Below are 27,036 nucleotides of genomic sequence, written 5' to 3'. Positions count from 1 at the left end.
AAGGTTAAAATGATGTATGGTAGATGTCCTGCCCAGCGACTGTTGTTGCAGTGTACTTCCTCAAAGTCAGCTAAAGGGTGGTAGGCCCAGGCTGGCTTCCCGTCTTCTTCTTAAGAGCTCTTCTCTAAAACTACCAAACGCAAGTTTGAATTCCTGAGCGGGCAAGGCCTTGGAGTCTGGCTCCCCAGCAACAAACGAAAGTGCCCTAGGGTTTCTTTTCCCCTTGACAGCTCGAGGCCCCGCCCGCCCCAGCCCTGACCGACGCCCGGCAGAACTACAGTCCCCATGATGCAGCGGGAGTCCCTAATTTTACGTCATCGGCTTGGGACGCCGCCGCGGTGAATCAAGGCGCTGAGACGCCTCTCCAGGCGCTGACCCAGCGGACCCCTGACCCATAAGGAGTAGTAGAGTAAACCCGGCTGAACTCGGAGTCCACTGACTCACCCGGGCTAGAACGGCAAACCTGCGGCGGCTGGTGACGCGCGCGTCCTCCCTCCTCCTCCCACCTGTCCCCGGGGTGGCGCTCGTCGTTGACGTCGGGGCTATAATGGCCGCCGGGAGGCTAGGAAGGTGAAGGTGAGAGGGCGAGCGCGCCGGGTGGTGGGGCCCGGCCCGGCCCAGCCTGGCGAGTCCAGAGCAGTCTGGCGTGGGCTGGCGGGACGCTGGGTTCCCGGGGGCTCGGGATGCAGACTGGCAGGAGTCCACACGCTCCGGCCTCCCCGCCGGGCCCTCCGCGGCCCTGAGGGGAGGGGGCGGGACTCGGGACTCGGGGGTGGGGTCCCCTGAGGCTCTTTGTTACCCCTGCCTTCTCACCGTTCACCGCCACCTTCCACCCCTGCCCTCTCCCCACTTCTCGTCCATTTCTCTGTATTTGGCAGCATTTATTCAGCACATGATAGGTGCCCGCGTTCTTCACCTAAAGCTCCCTTCTCCGACTTCCCCAAATTTGGGCACTTACTGCTCTCGCACAGTAGTCTGTTTACTTGTTTGGCTTTTTAACGGACGGTATGCCCCTTGAGGGCAGGGACTGTTTTTTAATCCATCCCTAACGCTAGCGCCTAGCACACACAAGAAGGCACACAGAAAATGCCGAATAATTAGCTCCTTGGATGCATGAAGCCAAAACGGCCCATTCCCTTCTGTTGTAAGCCTTCATTGCTGTTTCTTTAATCTATCTTCTTTCTTTTTTTTCTCCCAGAAAGGGCTCTGACTGTCACCCTTCCCACCCCCAAGGGTGGAGTAAGGCAGCTCCACATAATTGAATACAAGCTTTTCAGTCAAAGGGACGTGCTATCTCAGTTCCCAGCTTGGACTTAACTGGCAGGTCCATAAATCTTTTAAATATTCTGAGCTTCTCTGCACCATAGAATTGAGAATTAAGTAGATATTTTACAGCATCTGGCAGATAGAGAGAGGCTTTTAATAAGCTCCACTTCTCTTTCTCAACTCCACCCTCCCGTCTCTAGTCCTCAGTTCCACAGTCCTCAAGCCCAGCCCTTGTCCTGCTCTCTCCTCTCGCCCCTGCCCCTCTGAATGTGCCTTTACCAGGGCCCCTGCTTCTTAACAGCACATGCTGAACACGTGATTGTGCACACCCAGGCTTGGCCCCACAGCTGTGTTTTGTTTTTCCCCAGGGCGCTTCCTCACATGCCATCCCAGTACCTCAATGAATAAGCTTCCCTCTGGGATGAGTTTGTTTGGCTTTTAAACCTGATTAGACTTGTTTAGCACCAGCTTTTTTTTTTTTCTTTTCTCTTCTCCTGCCTGTTGACCTTTCCCTTTTCCTTTCCAATTAGTCAGAATTGGTGGAGTCAACACAATCGGTAACCAACCTCAACCTGAGACAGGACAGAGAAGAACTCAAATTCTTTTCGTCTTTTTGACTCCAGCCATGTCCATGATGCCCACCCTGTGAAGGTCTCTCACCATCCAAAAAGTAAGTGGTGGCTGTGACATCTGGCACCCTGGATCTGGCTTGACTGGAAAGGGATGTACTTTGCTGGCCATCCAGTGGCAGTTCTCTTGGATGGGGTCATCTTTTCATGGACTTGGAGTTTCCCAGCCTGTGTTGGAAAAAAAAAAACTATCTCCTTTCAACTTCCATGAAGGATTTCACTGACTGGGGAGAGAGCCTGTTTAAAGGCTGGCAGTTTAGAAAGTGGCTGGGATCTCTGGGCTCTCTGAAGAACGAGTCCCTGTCTCCCTTGTTTGTTCTCTGCTGTGCTGGCTCCTCCCTTCCCCTCTCTGCGCAGCAGAGGTAGGCTCGTTGGCTCCTTATCACAACTCTTCTAAGAATCTGCTCTGCCCCTTTACCCTGTATACTCTTTTGTTTCAATTTCTTAGCTTCTCCTCTGTTCCAGTTGTGCCAGCAGACGATCCGTGGATCCATTTTATTTTTCCTACTAGGAGCTGCTGTGCATTAAACTGGGTAAGGAGGTGGTGTGGATTCATGGACTGTGCTTGGGATCCAGACACCTTACAGTGAATTTTGCTGCTGCTGTCACTACACGCAAGGCACCTCATGCTCCTTAACTAACAGCTTAGGTTGAGACAGAGCTTTTTATTACCTTGGAGTGCTAAGAGCAGTCTAGAATTGGGTTTGGTTCTGGTCTTAGGTTAATATCTGCTAATACCTGCTGATATCTGTTAATACCGTGTCCCAGCACTTTTTTGGAATGGGAGTGGGACACGACCAGGATGGATGAGGCTTTTCCCACAGTATGATTCACAAGGTTTTTAAAACTGTTACAGAGAAGGTTTTCTTCAGATAAATTTCTGAAATGCTGCATGAAATACAGTTAAACTAGGGTCTTTACAACAGGCTTTCCTTCCCAAAGTCTTTGCTGTGCTCATGGGCTCAAACAGAAGGGAACCGTAGCATATAGTGTTTGACAAATTGATTCTACTATGGAACCTTTTTTACATGGAACGTTGGGTGCACTAGAGTTCTGTGGGCCACACTTTGTGAACTGCTGCGTTAAACTCTCTGAAACCATGTCCTCAAGAGCACTTTGAGGCAGTCACAGCAGCTTGAAGCAGGCCGCTTAGTGTATAGTTGCTATTGGAGCTGGACTCTGGCCCAGCTGCGCCTGGGGGACCAGCCCCACATGCCTGCGGTGTGCCCTGCAGTGAAGTAGGGACTATCAGGGTTTTCCAGAGGAGGAGCAGGAACCAGCTGCTTCCCCCTACTCTAGACAGTTAAGAAGCAGCAGACGAAACCCCAAGATAGCAGAGGCCCTAACTTGGCTTGTGTGTGTGTATTTTGCAACTTTGGTCCGTTTGTGCACATATGTATGCCCAGCTTGCTCTTTGGAAGGATTAAATCCTGGAATTGGAAAGGTTTGTTCAACACTCTTGACTCACTGAGCGTCAAATACTAAGAAACAGATCCTTAGCCCAAGGCTTTTTAAGAAAAAAGTGCATGTATGTGTGTCTTCCAGGGATGGAGGGTAGGAGAGTGCTCCCCTTCAGGGGCATTCACTAACTCAAACCGGGTCTCTCACAGTTGGGAGGGAGGAAAGTGGAAATGGAAATGGGTCACTGCTCTCTATCAGAGCCAGACTATTTAGAAGCTGACAGATTAGGAGGAGACAAAGTATGATAAAAAAAACCCCTGAAGTCTGATCGGGTTGCATGGCCCCCATGGAGATGGTATGGATGGAGTAACACTAGAGGTGGGTCTAGAAGGACAAGAGGAGCAGGCCAAATGGGTGAAAAAGGAAAGAGGATTACAGGCTGAAGGCAGCGTGTGTACCACAAACATGGACTCTCAGCTCGGGCACAAATGGAGACAGAGAAATCAGACAGTTCAGAAGGGTTGGCAGTAGGTTCCACATGAGAGGTTCTGGGCGTGTAGCTGCCGGCTGGGGGGGTGTTTGAGCAACTCCTGGATGGGCTGACTTCCAAGATAACCTTGAAGCACTAAGCTTTAACTAGAGTGCATGCTTTTGAATCTTGCATTTCCTGAATATTAATGCTTTTAGTGTCATATCCTTTGGGCTTGCGAACAGTGACCAGAAATTGAAAGCACTTGCTTCTCAAAGCCAGCTGAGCTCTGGGAACTTGCAGCCTGCGAGCAAGTCACTTCTGGGGCAGGGCACCGCTGAGCCTCACCACTGAGCAGACCTGTGTCCTCGATCCCTGATCCCTGTGGCAGCCGTGCGGCAGCCCTGGGGGTGGGGGGGTTGCCCCTGCCCTTCCCTGAAGGCTGGAGATTTGAGGAAAGAGTCTTGTGGTCTTGTTGGTAGAGTTTATTATTGTTGTTTTAGGACATGTAAAGCTACCTTTGAGCTTGTGCTGTGTCATCTTTAATCTTCTCATGATCTGTGTGATAATCTCTCTTGTATGCATGAGGAATCCAAGGCTCTGAGGTTAAAGAACTTGCTCAAGTTTAAACAGCCCAGAAATAGTACAGTTACAGTTTGAACCCGGCTCTGTCTGATTCCAGAGCCTGTCATCTCCAGCGCTGGCTACAACATGCCGTCCCATCCCAGACCCTGTTCTCCTTTCAGTGACTTTCCTCCTCAGCTTACATGTCGCCTGTTTCTCTTAGAGCCTTTCCTGCCTGGCCACGGTAAGCCGGGTTCCAGTGTCCTCTCCTTTTCTGCTTCAGAGGAGCCGGTGGTATTTTCTTCCCAATTCCCCTTCTCAGAGCTCTGCTCTCTTTTTTTCTTCCTGCTGTCTTTCTTATTTAAGCCCTTGACTCATGGCCTCCATGTTAAGAAAATCTCACAGATGTGGCGTATTCCTGAGGAGGAAGGTAGAAATGGACATATAGTCACTTCTCTCGCTCATCTCCCCAGAAATCATTAGCATCACAAAATGATCTGTGGGTTTAAGCAAAACAAGTGGTTCCCAGTTCTCTGGGGTCTCTCTGCCAGCTCCTTGGGATGGTTAGTTCATAGCAGCCAGTTTTTGGTTGTTAGGCATTTTTTCCCAGATATTTTTTCTGCTTCTCGGGACCTTATTCCACACCCTTTGGCATTCTTTGGACGCTTGTCGTGTATGTCCACGCATGAGCAATGCCCTTTCATTTCCCAGATAGAGTGAGTGCCGGGTTGGGTGGGGAGCGGGTGGTGCTGTGATTAGGGTGGCTGGGGAGGGCGGGGCCAACGAGAAATTGCTACCTGTTGGGGAGAGTAGAGCAGGCACACAGCTGTGCACACTACTCCTCATCCTTGGGGGAGGGGGTGGCTTTTTCCTTTGACTTCCCAGAATCCGAGGGCTGTGCTGAAGAAGTAGGTCTGTGCATGGTGGGAACTCTGAGGACCAGTCTGGAGAGTCCCAGCCACATCTGGGTGCCACCTTCTCTGGTCTGTCTGCCTCTTGACTTCGACCAAAGAGCTCTAGGACTTTGGAGGTAAACCTCAAGGCCCTGCACATGTTATGCCATGGGAAAAGAAACAAGCTGCAAACATGTATGCGTGACTGAGTGAGCGCCAGAGAGCTACCCACACAAAACAGACTGTGATGATACGCAGGCGTTAATAGTTCTTATCACAGGATGATGGGGTTATGGTGTTTTTCCTCTTTACTTTCCACATGTTCTACAGTGTGCACATTTATTTATTTATTCATTTAGCTTTAAAAAAGGCTAAATAAGTTTATTATTACATACAAAGGTAGAGAGACTTGTACTGCGATTCCCACGTACCCACCATCCAGCTACAATAGCCATCAGCTCATTTATTTTTGTTTTATCCATCCTGCCTACATTGTACACATTTATAACGAAAGAGAACAGTAAATATTTTCCAGTAAATTGTAGAAGTAGACCTCTCTCTCATTTGAAAATCACCTTTCCTTGTCTACCCCCACCTCCCACCAAAAATAAAAACAAAAAAACAAAACCAGTGAGGAGCTGGGGCCATCAGGACCAAGTGGCCCGGAGAGGGTGGTGGGACAACCAGAGCCTGAGCATCACTTCGCTTTCACTGCTTGCTGTATTCAGTACTTCTCCTCAGGTGGGTGATGTATAGGAAGTAAATGAGATTTCTGCCATTCTTGTCTGCCTGTGAGTCAGAGGAGGGCATTTCTGTGCATTACCTTGTGATTCCTTTTGCATCGCACCCCATCTTCTCTGAGGTGGGGAAGGTGGGCCTGTCCCTGTTCAGCAGGCAGGAAACAGCCGGCACTAGGCCTGCACTCAGGGCCCTGGCTCTAGGGGTCTGGGTCCCACAGTGTGGGACAGGGAGACTGGCCCTGTTGGTCCCTTCCTACTCTTGAGATGCTGGTTCTGATCTCGCTATCCCTGATCTCGTCCTGGAGGGCCCATGTTTTGGTCCTGGGGCCCCCGCTGCTCCCTGCCACATCCCAGCAGAACGTCCTGAGCTGGGTGTCCCTGGGTTTGCTCACATGGTCTCTCTCTTGCAGCGCGATGTCCCTGCTCTTCTCTCGATGCAACTCCATTGTCACAGTCAAGAAGGATAAGAGACACATGGCTGAAGTGAATGCTTCCCCACTCAAGCACTTTGTCACTGCCAAGAAGAAGATCAATGGCATCTTTGAGCAGCTGGGGGCCTATATCCAGGAGAGTGCCACCTTCCTCGAGGGTGAGAGACAGGCAGCCTGCTCAGCCAGGCCCACTCCTGTTGGTTTCTGTATTTAAGTGGCAGGATTTGGGGGCAGGGAGGTACAGCCCTGCTCTGGGGAGCTCGTGCCCCGATGGGCTGTACCTTCAGCAGCGCTCTGCTTTTGGAATCCTATGGACTTGGGCTCTGGGGAGATTGGACCAGGAAGACTAGGGACCTGTCTTTGAAGAATTTGACATACTCTGTTCCATTTAATCACAAGGGGTAGGTGAATCGTCCCCTCATCTAAGAGACAAGCAGATTGAGGTTTTGAGAGTTGTTTAACACTTTGTAAGTAACACAGCGGGCTTTCCCAGGTCTCTGACTCCAAAGCCCAGGTGTTCTCCTTGGTCCAGTCTGCCATCAGTACTGAGTGCTGGCTGGGTGTTGGCTGTTCCTGACCAGGGTGTCCTTTCTCTGATATTTTTAGACAGCAGGACTATGAATAAGAAACTTGTGTCACCAGCACCTTTTCCTCTAGTTACTAATTTGAGCCCAGCCTCTAATCCCTGCTCTAGCAGCAGAGGAGGACTGGTTCCCAGGGCCCCACTCGGTCTAGGCACCACCTCCAGCCACTGGCTTCTCAGGCTCCCTCTAGAAGATACACCTTGGCTCTAGGTCCTGGGATTGTCAGTGAAGACCCAGTAGCTGAGTCTTATCTGCCCTTGGTTTCCTCGTTTGTGAAAAAAGGGCTCAAGTGAGACCAAGAGTTTCTAAATTCCAGCCTGCAGAACCCTAGAAATTCAGTGGAAATGCCCCAGGGACACTTCATTCTCTGCTTTCCACTGGAGTGGCTTGGTTTCTGGTTGGTTTACATGCCAGGCTGTCACTTAAGGCTCCCTTTAAAGAAAGGGAATGGGTCCACTACTATGATCTGAATGTTTGTCCTCCCATGATCACATGTTAGAACCCTAAGGCCCAACGTGATGGTGTTAGAAGGTGCGGCTTTTGGGAAGGGATTGGGTCATGAGGGTGAAGCCCTCATGAATGAGATCAGTGCTCTTATAAAAGAGACCCTACAAAGCTCCCTTGCCTGCTTTGGCCACGTGAGGATACGACAGGAAGTCTGCCCGCACCTGACCAGGTTAGCTCCCTGAGCTGAGACCTTCCAGCCACCAGAACTGTGGGCAACACATTTTATTATGTATAAGCCACCCAGTCATGGTATTTTGTTATAGGAGTCTGAACAGACTAAGCATGGACTGTTTATACCCTGCCCTTAATGTGGTGCTTGATGCAAGAGAAGGTATTCACAAATTTAACATAATTTATTAAATTTAAGTTTTTGAATTTCCAAGTTAGAATCTTGATGGTTGAAAATACTCCAGTTCACCACCTGTTCTTTTAGCAGTGGTTCTGGGGTGCCTGGCACTGTGCATGCAGAGATGGGGCACACCAGGCTGCTGTCCCCCTAGAGCCCAGACTAACCCCCTGTGGTGCTCTGACTCACTCACTCAGATGGTTCTGTGGATGAACAAGTGCTTCATAACGAAGGTGTTTATGTGATGGCATCCAGAGCAGGTGCTTTGATTTCTTTTTGTGAAAATATGAGGCCTCTCCAATTGGCAGCCTGGAAGGGAAGGAGCCAGAGTGATCCTGAGATGTATTTGGGATTGTCTTGGCTAGGGGAGGGGATGACTGCTGCTTTGGGATTGTTCTGTAAAGGACAGGTGATGAGCTTGTGGGCCTCCTGGCTGTTTCTTTTAAATATGGTCACAGGCTTGCAAGCCAGCTTCCTCTGAGGCGCATTCCAAAGGCCACACCCATGTGCCCACATAAGGGAGGAATGTCGATGGTTCTGAGGAGGGGTGACCAGTGGCCATGGGGAGGCCTTGTTCTTTGGTTACTTCCTTTTGTGGAACCAGATGGTGCAACTCACTGGGCATCTCTGAAAAGCACTTGTCATGCTCCGGATGCTGTGGGAGTGTTCTCAGGGCTGGGGCCTGTCAGCCCAGTGGTTTGCAAGTGTCTTATTCTGTTTGGGCAGCTGTAACAGAAATACCATAGACTGGGTGGCTTATAAACAACAAAAATTATTTCTAACAGTTTGGGAAGCTGGGAAGCCCAGGATGAAGGCACCGGCTGACTTGGTGTCTGGCGAGGGCTGGTGTCCTGGACTGTTGTCTTGTCTCTGTAACAGCACGTGTAACCACATGGCAGAAGGGGCTCGCTAGTTCTCTGGGCCTCTTTTCTAAGGGCACTAATCCCTGTCACGAGGGCTCCACCTCTGTACACAGCTGACCCTTGAAAAACACAAGTTTGAACTGCTTGGACCCACTTATATGAGGATTTTTTCAGTAGCAAACACTACGGTAGTACCCACGATCCGTGGTTGGTTGAATCCACAGATGTGGAACTGTGCATACAGAGGGCTGACCAAATTACGCCCTGATTTTTGGCTGTGCGGAGGGTCGGCGCTCCTAACCCTCGCGTTGTTCAAAAGTCAACTGTACCATCACACCATATACCGTCACGAGGGGCCACATAAACTTTTAGTCCATTTCAGCAAGAGTGTGCTGAGGGGCAAATGCTGGGCTCCCGCCCAGCCAGCTGACGCACCTTCCTGGTGCAGTACTAGATGGGATGCGGGCGAGATCTTGCTCACTTGCTCCTATTTGTCGTGATTTGTTATCCATCTGCATGTCAGGGGCATTGGGAAAAAGCAGTGCAGTGTTCCCAGTATCCGTTCACTGCTGGGTGCTGGTTGCTGGGATCAGGCAGCTCGGCCCTCACGTGGTCGGTGATTTGGACAGGTGAGCTAGACAGTTACACTGGGGTGCGATACGGACTAAGGTGGGAGGGAGTACATGGTGCTGTGGGTGCACAAACAAGGGGGTCTGATTCAGGTGAGGGGGGTCAGGGTAGGCTTCCTGGGCGCTGTGCAGGCTAAGTGGGACTGAGCCAGAGCACCCCAAGGTGGTGCATTAGTTCTTCAGAGTGAAAGGGTGTGTATGTTGGGGTAGGGGGAGCACTGAGCAAAGCCCAGAGCGGTGGCGAGTGTGGGGAGGTGGTGGGGCGGAGTGTGAGGCAGAGGATGTCTGGTGAGCAGGGCCGGATCAACAGGCCCTCGTGAAGGTGCACAGGTACCTGGTCCCAGTCCTGGCTCTGCTATCTACTAACTCTGATCGGTACGTGATGTGGATTCAATGAGACCGTGTTTGAAAAATGATCAGAACAGTGACTGGCATATAGTGAGAACTTGGTGAGTGTATGTTTAGTAAAAAACATGCAAGTAAATGATGGCGATTAACATTCAAGTGTTCATCATGTACCAGCCCCCATTCTTAGGACTTTTTGTGTTTTAATTCACTGAATCCGTTCAGTAATCACAGGAAGTAGGTACAATCGTCATCTCTGTTTTAAGGGCAAGGAAACTAAAACTCAGAAAGGTTCATTTGCCTGAGGTCACAAAGTTAGGAAGAGATTAAAAACCAGCACTTCCATGCACTGGAAGCCAGGCAGCCTTGCATAGCCGTGTTCTTAACTGCTACGCTACGGCCCCACGGTAGGGAATCGGGACCTGCAGCCCGGCGGTAGCAGGGAGCTGTGGTGCTGGACTCTGTCCCTTCCAGACTTGTAACTGTGGAACTCTGGCCACGTGACGAGCTATTTTCAATCTCCACCTCCAGACACCTACAGGAACGCGGAACTGGACCCTGTTACAACAGAAGAACAGGTTCTGGATGTCAAAGGTTACCTATCCAAAGTGAGGGGCATCAGCGAGGTGCTGGCCCGCAGGCACATGAAAGTGGCTTTTTTTGGCCGGTGAGTCTTGAAGTCCTCGTGCTTCTTTGCTTCCTAGCGAGGAGGGAGGGAGGGAGGGAGACCGGTGCTTTGTGGAGGATCGAGTCTGAGGGCCCCAAGGCAGGGAAGCAGCTGGCATGCCTCAGAGTTCAATACGCTCCGTGTTTTTTAATTATGGTAAAATACACATAACAACATTGTGAACTGACTGTAACTCAATAAAAAAAAAACACGCATAACATAAAATTTACCATCATAACCATTCTTAAGTGTATAGTTCATTTCTGTTAAACACATTCACATTGTCCTGCAGCCATCACCACCATCCATCTCCAGAGCTTCTTCCCCTAACAAAACTGACACTCTTGTACTCATTAAATAACAGCTCCCATTCCCTTCTCCCCAACTCCCTGTAACCACCGTTCTACTTTCTGTCTCTATGAATATGGCTAGGAACCTCATAGAAGTGAAATCATACAATATTTGTCTTTTTGTGGCTGGCTCATTTCACTTAGCATAATGTCCTCTAGGTCATCCATGTTGTAGCGGGTATCAGAACCCCCTTCCTTTTTAAGGCTGAATAATGTTCCATTGTGTGTATACCTCACATCTTGTTTATCCATTCATCCGTGATGGGCACTTGTTGCTTCCACTTTTTGGCTATTGTGAATAATGCTGCTGTGAATGTAGGTGTACGAGTATGTGCTTGAGACCCTCTCTCAGTTCTTTGGGTTTATACCCAGAAGTGGAATGGGTAGATCATATTATCTTTCTATTTTTAATTTTTTGAGAAACTATGCACCATTTTGTTTTCCATAGTGACTGCACCATTTTAATTCCCACCAGCAGTGCACAAGGGTCCCAGTTTCTGCACATCCTCCCAAGACTTGTTTTGTGTGTTTTTGGTAGTAGCCATCTTAGTGGGGGTGAGGTGGTATCTCTTACAGATTTGATTTACGTTTCCCTAATGATCAGTGATGTTGAGCGTCTTTTCTTGTGCTTCTTGGCCATTTGTTTATCTTCTTCGGAGAAGCATCTATTTAGGTCCTTTGCCCACTTTTAAATTGGGTTTTTTTGTTTTTGAGTTGTAGGAGTTCTTTATATATTCTGGGGTTTAGTCTCTTATCAATAAGATATACGATTTGTAAATGTGTCTCCCATTCTTTAGGTTGCCTTTTCACTCTGTTGACTCTGTCCTGTGATGCACAGAAGTTTTTTTATTTTGATCTAGTCCAATTTATTTATGCTTTTATTGTCTACTTTTGGTGTCATATCCAAGAAATTTCCAAATCCAGTGTCATGAGCCTTTCCCCCTATGTTTTCTTCTAAGTGTTTTATACTTTTAGGCCTCGGATCTCCCTGTTACACTTTGAGGTCTAGTTGGTACCTCTGGAATGTTTGCCACAGCACCAAGAAATTCTCCAGTTTTCAGTGAACACTACTGGCCTAAAAAGTGAACTCAGTTCTGACACCTTCTCCCGGGAGGTGGCAGCAGACCCTACAGGTTCAGAGCTCCGTCCCACAGGATGTCCCCCACTTCTGATGCCACTCGGAAGCCTGTGCTTCTGATCAGTTGGCTATAAATCAGAAGTTCCCACGACCTCCTCCTTGAGTTTAATCTGCTAGAACAGCTCACAAAGCTCCGAGAAACACTTACTTACATTTGCTGGTTTGCTATAAAGGAGACTGTAGAGGACACAGATGAAGAGGTGCACAGGGCGAGGTCTGGGAAGACCCTGAGCACAGGGAGCTGGGGCACATCGCCTCCGGCTTCATCCACCCCGATCTCATTGTTCAAGAGTTTTTATGGAGCTTAATGCACTAGCCCTCTCCTTCCTTTTCCCAGAGGTCGTGGGTGGGACTGGAAGCCCCAAACATCTAATCACTTGGTCTTTCTGGTGACCAGCCCATCTTGAGACTGTCTGGGGGCCCCACCCTGAGTCACCTCATTAGCATAAACAGGTCTGCTCAAAAGGGGCTCCTTGTGCGTCACTAAAGACACTCCTGTCACTCAGGAAATTCCAGGGGTTTTAAGAGCTCTGTGCCAGGAACTGGGGACAAATCCCAAATATATTTCTTATCACACCACAGCACCTTTTAAAAAAAAAGCTGAAGTCCAATATGGGGGGAAGAAAAAAGGCACGCATTCAGATTGGATGCTGTACACACAGTGATAGCTTGAGGAATAGGCACTCTGCCGTGTGCCCTGCCCCCGATGACCCGTGACCTAAGAGGTGGCCCGCAGCCCTCTGGGCTGCCATTTTTCATCCTGACTTCAGAGGTGTGGCCCTCACTGCCGTGAGCTGGAGCCTGTGAGTCCGCAGAGTAGAGCTGTTTTCAAGAACCAGGATGTAGAAAAGGGGCGTGATAGGCAGGGGTGCTCCAGTAATCTGCCCCCGCAGGCAGTTATCAGCTGGGACTGCTGGGGTGGGGCTTCAGTTTGGGAAGAGCATGATGGGAGGAGAGCAGCACAACAGGCCTCTTGTAGGGAACCGGGGACTCTGGGGTCACTCAGCTGAGGTCGCTTAGACTGAGGAGGACACCCTGAGGGTGAGTCAGCGGTTTCAGGTGGAAGAGGAGAGGGTTATCCTTTGGAGACGGACAGGTGGTCTCCATAGTGACTCTGAGCACCTCACGGTGGGTGGCAGGCTCACTCGAGGGCAGGTAGTGTCTGCGTGCTGGCGCCGCGTTGCCTGAGCCTCTTGAGGGTTGGTTTGCCGTGATGAACCAGGGGCGCGTCCCAGGCACCAGCCAGAGGTGTTATCCATCCATTTTTGTAAACACAGCACCCATTCTGCCTGTCTGGGCACTAGTGTCACTACAGAGAGCGAGACTTGGGACTTCCAGGCTGGCAGCTTCTTTGTGACAGCCTGAAACAGAGATCTTGATAGCTTCCCTGACAGCCAGGACTTCCTCGTAGGACGAGCAACGGGAAGAGCACCGTGATCAACGCGATGCTCTGGGACAAAGTGCTGCCCTCCGGGATCGGCCACACCACCAACTGCTTCCTGCGGGTGGAGGGCACAGACGGCCACGAGGCCTTCCTCCTCACCGAGGGCTCCGAGGAGAAGAGGAGCGTCAAGGTGAGGGGGCGGCCGTGGGGACTGCTAGCTCCGCTTTCAGCCCTGGGCACCCGGCAGGCTGAGCCGGGCTTACACCAGCGTGCCTGTTGTGACAGGACTAGCGACACCTCTAAGCAGAGGGCAGTGTCCAGGGGGGTGGAGTGTGGGAAGCCCTGTCCTAGCCTGGCTGTTTGGGAGGCTCGAGCGCTTCAGGGAGGGTGTGAAGCTTGGAGCCCTGGGAATCAGGATTCGCACTCCTTGTGAATTGCTAGACAGCACATCTGACTTTTCCCTTTGCAGTGAAGATGTATGTGCATTGTCCTTTTCTGGGGTGTTGCCAGAGAACAGCCTGCATTTTCTCTGTGATTCTGACACATCAGCTAGGGGCTTGCATGTTTTCATTTGGCCGAGAGCCAGCTGTGTTCTTGATTGGGGACATGTGCTGATTTTGGTTCATAAAGAATTAATTCATGCAGAAAAACCTCAGCTTTAGGACAGCATCCAAAAAAGAAACTTAAAAGAGGAGCGGAGAACAGTTGGTTCTTATTGGAAACTTCCAGCTCTTGACTTTTTATGTGTGAAATGAAAGAAAAAGGGGTAGCAGATTGGGCAGTGGTTTCAGGCCACTGTGTTGTGGCCGGTGGCGCCAGAAATCTGCAACCTGGAGGCTCTCCCTCAGCTCTGATCTTTCTTTCCCTTCTCCCCCACCAGACTGTGAACCAGCTGGCCCACGCCCTTCACCAGGACGAACAGCTGCATGCCGGCAGCCTGGTGAGTGTGATGTGGCCCAACTCCAAGTGCCCGCTTCTCAAGGATGACCTCGTGCTGATGGACAGGTAAGAGGGAAGGTGCCTCCCTCAGAGGTGCAAACTGGGAGAGCACCAGGTTTCCATTCCTGGATCTGCAGGCCAGGGTCCCCCCAGGTCCTGTTGTTGCTCTGCTTAAGTATATTGCCTTTCAAACTGGCTCAACCAAATCCTGCCTCTTGGATTTCCCCCAGGGTCTGGTTGCTGTATCCCTTGGGAGACATCAGGGCCCTGAAGATGTCCCAGTGGTGGTCTGGGAAGAGGGATAGGAGGGATGCTCACAAGTTGGGAAGCTTCTCAGACTCAACCCAGTTGTTTATTGTGGGGGATGTGGAGCTTGCCGTGGCGAGGTCCACGTTGTATTTTACTTTGCTCGAAGGAACGCTTTGCTTCTGCTTTGTGGATAGGTTATCATTACACCAAGAAACGTAGTACTAGAGTGCTTACTGGACTCGTATAAATACACGACTTCACCTTAATTTGTAATCCCCAACCTGAAATTCGTATCATTAGGTTTTTATAAAAGGGATAGATACACGTGGCAAAAACACAGTTTCAGACAATCTGCGAGGTTATGAGATGAAAAGTAAAAATCCCTGTAATAAGAGCCAGACCCGACTTCTCTCCACTCTGTAGCACTCTCCTTTGCCTGACTGCCTCAGGTCTGTTCAGAGCAGGAGGTATAGAGCCTGCAGTCTGTGTGCCTGATGAGGGTTTGCCCCTGTCACCTCTAGCCCTGGCATTGATGTCACGACAGAGCTGGACAGCTGGATTGACAAGTTTTGCCTGGATGCTGATGTGTTTGTGCTTGTGGCCAACTCGGAGTCCACCCTGATGCAGACGGTAGCTACTCCTCTGTCTTCTCCCACGTCCTGGGAACCCAGCCGAGTAGGAGGGCTGGCAGGGCCTTGGCTGTTACAAGTCCTCCCCCACTGAGGTCTTCTCTTTGCATCCAGGAAAAGCAGTTCTTCCACAAGGTGAGCGAGCGCCTGTCCCGCCCGAACATCTTCATCCTGAACAACCGCTGGGACGCGTCCGCCTCGGAGCCCGAGTACATGGAGGAGGTGGGCGCCGCTTTCCTCAGCCGTGTGGGGAGTGCCACCCCCTGTGTCTGCCCAGAGCCTCTGTGCTCTCCCAGTCTGCATCCCTGACTGAATCTCATCAGCAGAGATGTCCCAGGTGTTCCCTGGGGTTGCTGTGGTGGCTTCTGATGGCTTTAAAACTACTCCCTCACTTCTCCCATTCACTTTCCCGGACCCCTCTGCTCTTGAAAAGGCTTTCATCCCGGTCTGAGAAGCATTCCCCGACTTTAGCGGTACCCTTGCTTGAGGCCAGTGCCCTCTTTAGTTCACAAAGAATTAATCATTATAGAACAGGCTTAGCTTTAGAAAGACCTCCAGGAAAGAAGCTGAAAAGAGAAGGGAGGAGTAATTGGTTCTTACTGACAACTCAGAGTGGATGAAATCTGTTAACCTAGAGAAAAGCACCTAGCACGTGGCAAGTGTCCACGAGAGGCTGTCATCACTTCTAAGTCCCAGCAGTAGAACCCCGGGGCTTCAGAGCTAGAAGGGCGCCCACTCATCTTATAAACGAGCCCTGGGAGGACTCGGTAGGTCAGTATAGAGTCCGGGTTTGGGTTTCTTGACACCCAGGTTCCCACCCTTCTGGGCCACCAAAGTGAGACACTGTGTCAGCTCTGATGAGGCAGTCTGGGGCGTGTGTAAGCATTTCTGCTTGTTTATTGCATGTCTTTGGCAGGTTGTGCCCCAAGGATCCCCCATGACATGGGTTCTGGGGAGCCTGGTCGCTGGAGGACAGGCAGATGGTGGGAGATGGTTGCTGCGTGTGTTTGTGCCTTCTGAGTCTGAGCTGTGTGACTAGATCACCTGGTTTTTTTTAAAAGAGGCTGTTGGGGCTGTGGGCTCCATCAGGAGGGACCGCCTGCACCCCCCCAGGTCACACACATCCGTCTCCTTGGGCCCCAGGTGCGGCGGCAGCACATGGAGCGCTGTACCAGCTTCCTGGTGGACGAGCTGGGTGTGGTGGACCGCGGCCAGGCCGGAGACCGCATTTTCTTTGTGTCTGCCAAGGAGGTGCTCAACGCCAGGATCCAGAAGGCCCAGGGCATGCCCGAAGGAGGTGACAATGGAAGAGCTGCTTGCTTTTCCCTGCTGTTTGAGACATTTGGTCGCGCGCTAAGTCAGTTGTTGGGAACAGTTCTGAAATGAGGCGGTGAGAAGAGCCGCGGGCGAGAAGCCCCCTGCTCCCCAGCCAGCGCTCAGCCCGGTTCCCTTGGGGAGGTTTCACTGCTTTCCCCACCTGCCAAGTAGTTTCTGGACTAACGTGGTGCAATTCTCCTAGGGGGCGCTCTTGCAGAAGGCTTTCAAGTGAGGATGTTTGAATTTCAGAATTTTGAGAGGAGATTTGAGGTGAGCATGAGCCTTTGATTCTGGTATCTGGCGATTCTGTGCCTCCCCAGCTCTCACTGGCCACGTCCCTGGCAGTGAATGCCCGAGCCTGGCCTTTGGCTGGTGGCCTCTGCCTCCCTCACCGTTTCTTGTTTGTTCCAGGAGTGCATCTCCCAGTCTGCAGTGAAGACCAAGTTTGAGCAGCACACAGTCCGGGCCAAGCAGATCGCGGAGGCAGTCCGCCTCATCATGGACTCTCTGCACGTCGCGGCGCAGGAGCAGCGGTAAGAGCCCAGGCGGAGGGGTGCGTGGTAGCAGTCACCTTGCCCCACCTGGGGACATCCCTAGGGCCAGAGCCCGACCGGCAGAGCCAAGTCTCTGGGTTCCCACCAAGCCATGTTAGGGCCACATGGAGTAGCTGGGTGAGGAAGCTGTGGGTCTGTCCGTCCCACCCTGGCCTGTACGGGGAGGTTCCCCACAAGCCTGTGCTGGTGGCCTTGGGGCAATGCTGCGCTGAGCACCATGCCTATTCTCAGAGCCTGGAGCAGAACACGTTTTCTTAAAAATACCTTTTTTTTTTTTTTTGGAGAAATTAAAATACAGGGAAGTACAGAAAATAATACGTCTTGCTTCCATCACACAGAATTGACAATATTTGCTTTATATTATTTTTAAGTTAAAACACAGAAAAAGATGTTGAATGCCCTTCGATTCTTCAGCCCCCATCCCAGTGTCCCTCTGCCCACTCCTCAGAGACAACCTTGGTCGTGAATTTGATGTGTAGTCCTATCATCCATTTAAAAAGTACTGTTTCTGTAAATCCTAAAGAATTGCTCCGCACACACTTTAAACGTCCATATACAGTATCACGCTGCACCTGGCTTCTCTTTCCACTCGGCCCTGTTTTTGCCCTTTGTCCTTGTTGGTGCCCGTAGCTGGGGTTTCTGACTATTAGCTGCTATAAAGCAGTCTGCCATGAATATACCTCATTTTCCCATAGGTGGATTTTTAGATTTCATTACTATTGCAAACCCTGCTGCAGTGGATGCCAGTTTGTGCGTCCCCTTGCACATGCCTGCAGGAGTTTCTCTAGCGCTAATTCCTGGAGTTAGAGCTGTTTTATCTTAGAGTATTGGCATTTTCAGTTTCACCCAATCTTTGCTGCTTTCTGAAACATCTGAACCCATTCACAGTCTCACCAGCAGTGTATGCTGGAACTCCCATTTCCTTGACCCTCACCAGTACGTCAGACTGGGAGATCTTTTCGAGGCTTCCGGGTGACATAGTACCTCTTTTTTTCTTTTTCTTGATTATTACTAAGGTTGAGCTTTTTTTTTTTTCTTTTTAATTAATTGGTAGAACTTGTTTTAACCCCTTGAAAGCACCCTCCCCCCATCCGTCACCACCACATCTCCCAAATTGGAAGACTTAAGAGTGAGTGGTCGGCACCGTCTCTCCCTCATACCTGGGAAGGGGAGGAGCACGCTTCCGGGCCTGCGCATGAAACTGCCACGGCCCCACTGACCTCACCGTGGCCCGGACCACGGCCGGGGACCCATGCAGGCCTCCTGGCACCTGTCTCGCTCCTCTGCTTCGTTGAGTGGGGATCTGTGTCTTGTAACCAGTGCTCGCTCTTCCAGGGTTTACTGCCTGGAAACACGTGAAGAGCGGCAGGAGAGGCTGAGATTTATTGACAAACAGCTTGAGCTTTTGGCGCAAGACTACAAACTGCGAATTAAGCAGATTACAGAGGAAGTTGAAAGGCAGGTGAGAAATGGGAGGAAGCATGTTAGGGAGACTGGGACTTTGAATAGGGTCTGGGCGCTAGAAAAGTGAAAACACAGACATCTTCCTCTTCGGGGGCTTCTCAGCCTTAATTGGTGCCTCCCTGCGTTTGTTGTTCCATCTTATGACCCTGGGCAGGTTGCCCTCCTCTGGGCCTCCTCCTCCATTTCTTAGATGAGTGCATGGTCAGTCAATCTTTAACATCCCTTCTAGCTCCATATACCGGCTGAGGGCACTGCTGGTTTGAGGGGAAGGATGTCCAGTCTGTTAGAGTCCGTCTGGTACTGAGAACTGGGCCCTGTTCTTCTTGATGCATCGCAGCACACTTCCTCCTGCTGTAGGTGTCCACCGCGATGGCCGAGGAGATCCGGCGCCTGTCTGTGCTGGTGGACGAGTACCAGATGGACTTCCACCCCTCTCCAGTGGTCCTCAAGGTTTATAAGAATGTGAGTCACTAAGTGGCAGGTGCACTGGGCAAGGGCCCCCCTTAATTTCTTCCGGCTACTGGAATTCAGGATTCAGCCCCTTCTGGTCTGAATCATGGCCCCTCAGCCTGGGAGATGAACGCCAGGCTCACTCAGCCTTCTACCATCACCTGGTGGGCCGGGGCTGACCAGGTCCCTGGGCTCCCTAGAAAGAGCCCCTGGCGGAGGCTGCTGCTTCCTTTAACCTCTCTCTTCTGGTGCAGGAACTGCACCGCCACATAGAGGAAGGACTGGGCCGAAATATGTCTGACCGCTGCTCCACGGTCATCACCAGCTCCCTGCAAACCATGCAGCAGGAGATGATAGGTCAGTGCTGCAGGGGCCCCGGATACAGTTTCAGGCCAGGATACAGAAATAATGACCTTTCCTTATCTGTCACCTTTTACGATGAGTCAACGTGATACCTTCAGATTCTGGGTGCATGTCATGAGTTCACACCGCACAGAGACTCGGGGAGCCACTTTGTGTCACACATGGGACTGTCACAGGCTGAGAGTTTGGCCTGCTCTTTAAATCCACACGTTAGCAGATAGGGAGCCTCAGTCAGCACACCCCAGGGAGAGCTGGCCTCCCCCGTGAGGCGCTCCCCGCCCCAGAGGCCCACGCGTCCAGGCCTGGTTTCTGGGCAGCGCCGTCGTCACCATTGGCAGGGGCAGGCGCGGCCCGCGCGCTGAGGCCAGGCGCCGGCGTGGCCCAGGGCAGAGCTGAGGTGCTTTCTTCCCGTTTCTATTCCCAACAGACGGCTTGAAACCCCTCCTGCCTGCGTCTGTGCGGAGTCAGATGGACGTGCTGGTCCCTCGGCAGTGCTTCTCCCTCAGCTACGACCTGAACTGTGACAAGCTGTGTGCCGACTTCCAGGAGGACATCGAGTTTCATTTTTCTCTCGGGTGGACCATGCTGGTGAACAGGTTCCTGGGTCCCAAGAACAGCCGCCGGGCCTTGATGGGCTACAACGACCAGGCAAGCAAAGCCCTTCACCCTTGAGCATCGGGGAGGTCGATCTGTGTTCTGCCTCTGGACACGTGACCATTCTGAGGTCACAGCCCTCACGTGTATGCCACCACACAGCACACACGGTCCAGGTTCTGCCAGAAATCAACCTAGCTTTACCTTGAGCACTAATATGGGTGAAATTACAAATGCAAGCTCTTTTTTCTATTACACGTTAAAGTAAGTATGTGACTATTAAACACAGATGCCGTATCTATCCACGTACCAGCGTTTTAGCACTTAGATTTTAAACCACCCATCTCTGCACCACTGGAGTAATTGCCTGTACTGCTCTTGCTGCACATCCCACGTTTGGGGAACTGTGCTGAAGTGTCCCAGGGTGGCCGCTGCTCACATTCTGTGGTTCCCACAGTGCTCACCTTTGGGGTGGCAGGTCTGTTAGGAAGCTTAAATCCTTTGCTACATGTGAAGCTCATTTTCCTTTCGGAAATTAAAGAGCCACTCTCCATGTCCCTGTTCTGGACTCCTAGCCTGGAGGGCCACTGAAGGTCCCGTGGAGTAAGAGACTTGGCCACGTTCTTCTTACTCCTCTCCTCATTTCTCTGTGCAGGTGCAGCGGCCCATGCCCCTGACCCCAGCCAACCCCAGCATGCCCCCACTGCCCCAGGGCTCCCTCACCCAGGAGGAGCTCATGGTTTCCATGGTCACCGGCCTGGCCTCCCTGACGTCCAGGACCTCCATGGGCATTCTCGTTGTTGGAGGAGTGGTCAGTGACAAGCCCTGCTCAGGCAGGGTGGGGCAGGGTGGGGCAGGCGGGTGGGGCCCAAGGGGCACAGTCTGGGGTGGAGGGGTCCCCGCATCAGCCCAGCACTTCACATCCACGGCCACCTCTCACTTTGCTCTCAGGAACTGTGCAGCTTTATCCCTTTAACATCACATATATCGACTTACTAAGTCTCACTCAGCTAACGTGACAGAGCACCGTTCCCGTTTTCCAGAAGCAGAAAATCCGTGATTGGCTTGCCAAGGACACATAGCTAGGATTTGAACTCTGGCCCCATCTGACTCCAGGGCCACGTTCATTCCCCTGTAGGTCCAGGACTACACGATAGATAGGGAAGTGACAATAGAAAGTGACAACCCTGGGTTCTAGAGAGATGGGTATGACCAGGAGTTTTGCATTTGTAGGTGAGGAGACTGAGCTACACTTACAAGGGCTTAAGACAAAAAAGAGGCCAGGCTGGGCCTCGAACCCTTGTCTCTCCATCTGCGGTTTTATTGCCCTTTCCTTTCTGCCCCAAGGACTGAGATCACTGCCTTCTTGGTAACTGAGCTACTCCCCACATCCTGACGCAGGACACACTGCAACCAGTGTAATTTATGGCTTGCATTTTCTTGGTGATGCTGTAGAGCGGTGGCAGAATGTGATGGTAACAGAACTGCCAGGAGTTGCGCTCTCAGCGTGCTGAGACAAGGCCCCTCCCTCCTGGTCTGCAGCTGGTACATGCTCTGGTTCCTTTCTCACAGACGGTGACCTGGCAGAGAATTAGCTGAGACTCTGACACTGATGGTTGTGTAACTCTTTTATAATCAGTGTCTGATTTTACCCAAACAGCCCTGGGAATTGGGTGGAGGCCATTATTCCTATTTTAAGAGGAAACAGGTGTAAACAAACTTGCTCATGATCCCACAGTTAGGATGGCAGGCAGCCCTAGAGCCTCGGTTTCTGGCTCCAAGTCCAGTGCTCTCTGACTGTAACTACACTACTTTGAACTAAAGGATTACCAACCAGACCGAAAGAAGCCATCCACTGAGGAACAGTGTGCAGAAATCTTATTGTCAGTGTCACCGGAATGGAGTGTCACTTCAGAATACTCTAGCATTTATCATTAAGGTTTCTGCTGGCCCAGATCTGTGCTTCTGGTCCTAACAACCACAGAGGTGGCCCCACCCCACAAGTCACATTGTGGGGCCCACACTGTTTCTCTCATTTCCAAACTCCTGCCCTTCTGGCCTCAGTGGGACCAAAGAAGACATTGACAGTTCTGAGTCGAAACACAAAGACTCTTTGACTGAGACTCATGGGAAAGTCCAGGCAGCTCGTGGTAAAGTCCTGGCAGCCAGAGGCCGAGGGGATGGGTGGCTGGACAGCCGAGAGGCTGCGCTGGCTGACCACTGTGCCTCTGCAGGTGTGGAAGGCCGTGGGCTGGCGCCTTATCGCCCTCTCCTTTGGCCTCTATGGCCTCCTCTACGTCTATGAGCGTCTTACCTGGACCACCAAGGCCAAGGAGAGGGCCTTCAAGCGCCAGTTTGTAGAGTACGCCAGCGAGAAGCTGCAGCTCGTCATCAGCTACACCGGCTCCAACTGCAGCCACCAGGTCCAGCAGTGAGTGCCCCTTCGGCCCCTGGGGCCAGTGCCACCTCCCGTGCTTCAGGACTTCCTCTCGGTCCCCTTCTAACTTGGCTGGGAAGCCACTGGGTCCTGAACCTTGTCTGGTTCCTGCCTTCAGCTGTGCAGGGCCAGCTTGCAGGCCAGGGATGGGAGAGGAGTCTCTCCAGGGACACCTTACATCCTGGGCTGGGGCCACACAGGCCTCTGGTCCCCCCAGGAAGGAAGACATGGGAAGACGAGGGGTGTTACTTGTAACGTTTTTTCAAAAGTTGCCTTAAAGGGCTTGGGTTGTGGATGTCGCTGTGATGTTCTAAGCCACAGCTCATTCTTCATGGCGCATCTTAGGTCATGTGGTAATAGATCGCTTGATCTCAGTGGTAGGGGATGAAGGTGCCAGCTGCCTGCCTTCTAGTGCTATGTGGCAGGCCCTCTGCTAGGCATCTTGCACCTGATTTTTCATTTTCTCCCCAAACCCTTTGAGGTAGATGTTTTTATCAGCATTTTCTTTTTCAAAATGAGGAACTTGAGATCAGGAGAGGAGTCTTGTGTCCCCTGCTACTCGGCTGATCAGCAGCAGAGCTGGCATCTGAATCCTGGGCTGCGGTGCCCAAGCCGGGGCCTCCTGCTCTGTGCTCCTGGTTCTTACACTGTGGTGATGCCAGCGTGTGTGGTGGTTGTGACGCCCACGGTCTCAGCAGGGGTGGCGAGGGGATTCTGCCAAGCCAGGACTGGCGCAGGGCAGAGCTGGCAGTAGGTGACAGATGGGATTGACCACCAGCAGCGTTCTCTGCAACCCCACATGGCCTGGTCGATCCTCACTCTCCCCTCCTTAGGGAACTGTCTGGGACCTTTGCTCATCTGTGCCAGCAAGTTGATGTTACCCGGGAGAACCTGGAGCAAGAAATTGCCGCCATGAACAAGAAAATCGAGGTTCTTGATTCACTTCAGAGCAAAGCCAAACTGCTCAGGTGAGACTGGCCATTGTGGCATCACAGGAAGCCCAGGCCCGTGAGATTACAGCTCACAGGCACCGTCTCCGTAACTGCGGCGACTCAGGCACTTGACGTGCCCTGTCCTACTCAGTCTTCAGTGTCCCTTCAGGGTCACATCATCACCTTCATTTTATAAATAGGAAAATTGAGGCCTCCAGAGGTGAAGAAACTTAGCTGTGGTCCAACAGTACAGGGTCAGGCCAGCAGTAGGAGAGTCTGGATGTGCTGGGCCTCGGCACCCTCGGACACTCTACACGTTGATTGTCTCCAGAGTGGCTGGGACACTGGGCTAGACCCGCCCCTCATTTTCTGCCATTTCTCTGCAAGCCCCAGGAAGGTGGCTTATCAGCATCTGTTCCCACGGGGAAGCTGGCCAGGCAGCCAGTGATCGGGACCCAGGTCTGCATAGGGTCTCCGTTAAAGGCAGGGCTTCCACCGGCAGTTTGTGGAGAAAGGGTGGGTGTGAGGAGTCAGGAGGCCTGGCTTCTGGTCCTGACACTCGGGTTCACGCAAATCACTGAGCTGTCCTGTGTCTTCTTTTCTGTACAGTGGAGTCAGATTCATGACACAGCCACAGAGCTGAACGTAAAAGTGCTCTGCAGGAGTCCTCGGCCCACTCGGCCCGAGATAACATCAGCCCTTGGGACCCTGTGCTTCCTGCCCCCACCCCCACCCCTGCCGTCAGCGCCGAGGGCAGCTGAGCGGAGGGCTTTGGCGGGCCTTCCCCTCCCCGCCCACCACCCGGGAAAGCTGTTTTCTAGGGACACACGGCTCACCCCCTGGGAAATCTCTCGGGGTGGGTGTCCCTGCTGCCGTCACATGCAGGGACGCAGTGAACCTGGGACCCCTTGCTGACAGGCAGGAAAACTATGCTCCCATCAGTTCAGGGACTTGCCTGTGGTCCTGGGGTGAAGCAAACACTGGGCTTGACGGGCAGAAAAGCGTGACTTTTGTTTCCACCGCTGATTAACGGCGCTGTGGTAGGAAGTTATTTTCTCTTGGGCCTCATTTTCTTCTGGGAAGTAGAAGTTATCAGAGGATTAAATGAGTAAGTGAGTCTGCGTGCAGCGCCTGACAGGTAACGCTGGTACCCGTTAGCAGCTATCACTGCTACAAAACGACCGTTTCTCCGCAGGAATAAAGCCGGCTGGTTGGACAGCGAGCTCAACATGTTCACGCACCAGTACCTGCAGCCCAGCAGATAGTGGGCAGCCCGGAGCCGGAGCCTGCACGGGACGGGGCCTTCCCGCAGGGCCCGCACGGCTCCTGTCCGTTGCCGCCACCGTGAGAGTGAAAGCACCCGCTGTCTCCCACCGTTTTGAGCCCTTAAACGCTAGTTATTTCCCCTATCCTTTGCCTGCTGTTGCAGGAAGATCTTCCAGCTCGTACCCCTAAAGGAGACTTTTTCTAAAAATGATGACTATGGACAGCATGGTACTGAGGAGTCAAGTCGTGTCTTTTCTCTGCTTTGTCAGGTTCCCTTGACTGAGAATCATCTGATTGCTTGCTGAGGTCTTGGGATGGGCCAGCATTGCAGAGTGCCTGGCTGGGGCCTTTGAGGGTATCAGCCGACACTCCCTCCTCTGGCCAACACTAACACCCACCCGTGCACACGTGCCCGCCGTGCACCCCAGCTCACCGGCAGAGAACGACAGCCTTCGCCGGTGGTTGCGTTTTCTTCCCAGACTGCACTGGGAACAGTTCCAGGAAGGCCCGGGCCGTCCCGGGAGGGCCCATGGTTTATGTGTCGGTTTAGTCCTTCGGCTTTCATGCTTCGTCCCGTTTTCAGAGCCTTCTAGACCAGCCTTTCAGTCCTGGTGGTGGCGCTCAGTGTGCCTTGGGTCTTAGGCTGAGGTGGGCCTTGTGCCATGTCACAGAGGCAGCTGGAGTACTGAGTAGCAGAGGGGAGATGGCGTGTGGAGGGTGGGTCACGATGTCTGTCTCTGTGCTGTTGGTGGGCGGCCGGGGCTGTGACGAGGATGGACTTGCCCCGCTTCTCCTCATCGTGTCCCTTGTTTTAGCTTCCGTCCTTAGCCTGTTAGTCTGGCTTGTTATTGATGCAAGATGGTTTGGTCCAGATCGTTAACGGATGTAGTAGAAGGAAAGATGGTGGAAGGAGGGGACCTTGGCGGCAGTCTGAGGGGAGTGGGGCCCACCTGGGACGGCTGGAGAATCTGGAGTTGACACAGAACAGGGCCCTCTGTTTGACTTCGCCCTGTGAGGGGGTCATGGGGTCTGAGAGCCCACCTTACTAGCTTGATGGCATCTCTCTTTTGCCCTCTAAGAGACATGTTCCCACTTCTCACCCCACCTTGGCCAAGCTCCCCTTGGCCACCAGTCCTCTGGACAAAGTCTCCTGTGCCAGCGAGGCTGCACTTGGCCTAGAGGCAGTGCGGGAAACCCAACACCCATCCTCCCACCCTCCCTGATCCCCAGAGCCTCCAGCTGACACACGTGGCCTCATGTTGATTTTGAGAAGTGTTTCCTGTTGTTGAGTTGAGGATTGTTACTGGTCAAAGTGGGGGCAGGTTCCTGTCTCCAAGGTGTTAACGGTCTGGGGCAAGCAGCCTCTGGGTTACAGCCTGTGCAGTGCAGGTCAGAGAACTTCCTAGAAGCCACCAGCAGCTCTCTCCCAGAAAGAGGCGGGGCTCCAGCAGAGAGGTGGGGCTGCTCCTGCTCTTTTGAATCTACCCACCCTCCGGCTTCGGGGAAATGACTTGGTGGCCGCTGCTCGTTGGCGGGTGGCCATGCAGGTGGCATCCTCTCCAGGTGCCTGCTTGTCCTTCAAACCCTGAGTCTACGCTGGTGTGGGGAACAAAGTAATGGACTTCACCAAGGCCACTGTGCAGTGGGAGGACACTGAGCTTTTTGCCAGGCCTGGATGGTGGTCACCACACAGTGCGTCTGGAAAAATCAGTGTCACACAACTCCAATGAATTTTGTGCTTTTTGGGGAAAAAATTATTTAGGGTAACTAAACATATGAATTATTTTGAATGTAGCCTCTGGGCAGTGAATGGGATTTTGAGCTTCTTACACAATAAGTAAAATTAAATTTATACCACTGAGGGCGAGACTCTGAAAGAAGTGTGGCAGAAAGCACTTTAATTTGATGCTGCTATCTTTGTTCTCGGTTTTCATGTTCATTTGTTGGAGAGCGAGATGTGCTTGATGTGAGTTTTTCCTCTGATGCGTTTAAGGTGATGTATTTTGCCTGAATTACTCCTGTATCATTGCTGATAATATTGGACACTAAAATAAAACCTAGTTGGAAACCGTCTGTGGGACTCCTCAGTTTACTGTTCTTCTGCAAACTCTCTGACATGATGAACGAAGTCTGCAGGCTGTATTTTGAAATGGCCTTAACTTCGTTTAGGGGAAGTTCCCACTGTAATCTGCCTGTGGGGTCCTCCTGCCTCTTGGAAGGAATCCGATACTCTCAGAAGAATGAAACGCGTAACTGATCTTTGAGAGCCAGGAAATCTAGAGTGGTTTCTTTACAGATTTCTCCATAACTCTGAACCATTCATTTTTCACTTAAAAAGTAATGACTCAGACTGGTCCACCCTAGTTTGCCTTCTGAGAACTTGGTTGTGACCTTTTCTTTCTTTCTTTCTTTGTGTTTGGAGGGCCCTCAGCAGTGGCTTGGGCATGACTAGTCCGTTTCGCTGGCTCCGCACACCTGTCCCCTGGGTTCTGCACCGCCCACCGCCCGCCCTGCCCATCCATTTCAGTGGCTTCCACACCTCAGTGGATGGCATCCTCACCCCTCCAGATTCCCAGGTTACAAACTTGGGGCGTCATCCTGGACTCCTCAGTTGCACGTGCTACATCCCATCTGTC

The 27,036-nt window shown here is 51.9% G+C and overlaps 1 protein-coding gene across 2 annotated transcripts; it reads left to right on the top strand.

The window, feature by feature from the left end:
• On the top strand, window positions 1-26,473 carry MFN2 (mitofusin 2). Of its 2 annotated transcripts, XM_015238881.3 has the most exons (19): window positions 2-576; window positions 1,797-1,936; window positions 6,373-6,551; window positions 10,199-10,334; window positions 13,234-13,396; window positions 14,087-14,211; window positions 14,916-15,024; window positions 15,138-15,245; window positions 16,167-16,320; window positions 16,543-16,610; window positions 16,752-16,873; window positions 18,230-18,356; window positions 18,716-18,820; window positions 19,063-19,165; window positions 19,599-19,819; window positions 20,421-20,576; window positions 22,000-22,196; window positions 23,036-23,170; window positions 24,330-26,473. In XM_015238881.3, the coding sequence occupies exons 3-19, from the start codon at window positions 6,377-6,379 to the stop codon at window positions 24,397-24,399; spliced, it is 2,274 nt and encodes a 757-aa protein (XP_015094367.1). In that variant the 5' UTR covers window positions 2-576; window positions 1,797-1,936; window positions 6,373-6,376; the 3' UTR covers window positions 24,400-26,473. The 2 variants fall into 2 exon arrangements, with proteins under 2 accessions (XP_031539540.1, XP_015094367.1); XM_031683680.2 differs by lacking the exon at window positions 20,421-20,576 and having other exon boundaries at window positions 1-576.
• Window positions 26,474-27,036: the final 563 nt, after the last annotated feature.

The sequence above is a fragment of the Vicugna pacos genome, chromosome 13, assembly GCF_048564905.1.
Source record: "Vicugna pacos chromosome 13, VicPac4, whole genome shotgun sequence".
NCBI lineage: Eukaryota > Metazoa > Chordata > Mammalia > Artiodactyla > Camelidae > Vicugna > Vicugna pacos.
This window is presented reverse-complemented; position numbering and strand designations above follow the sequence as displayed.

Excerpts from the sequence above, each read along its gene's own strand:
- MFN2 (XM_015238881.3), top strand. The coding sequence starts at position 6,377 with ATGTCCCTGCTCTTCTCTCGATGCAACTCCATTGTCACAGTCAAGAAG. Across the intron at positions 15,246-16,166 it reads AGCCCGAGTACATGGAGGAG|GTGCGGCGGCAGCACATGGA; the intron begins GTGGGCGCCGCT and ends CTTGGGCCCCAG. Across the intron at positions 22,197-23,035 it reads TGCAGCCACCAGGTCCAGCA|GGAACTGTCTGGGACCTTTG; the intron begins GTGAGTGCCCCT and ends TCCCCTCCTTAG.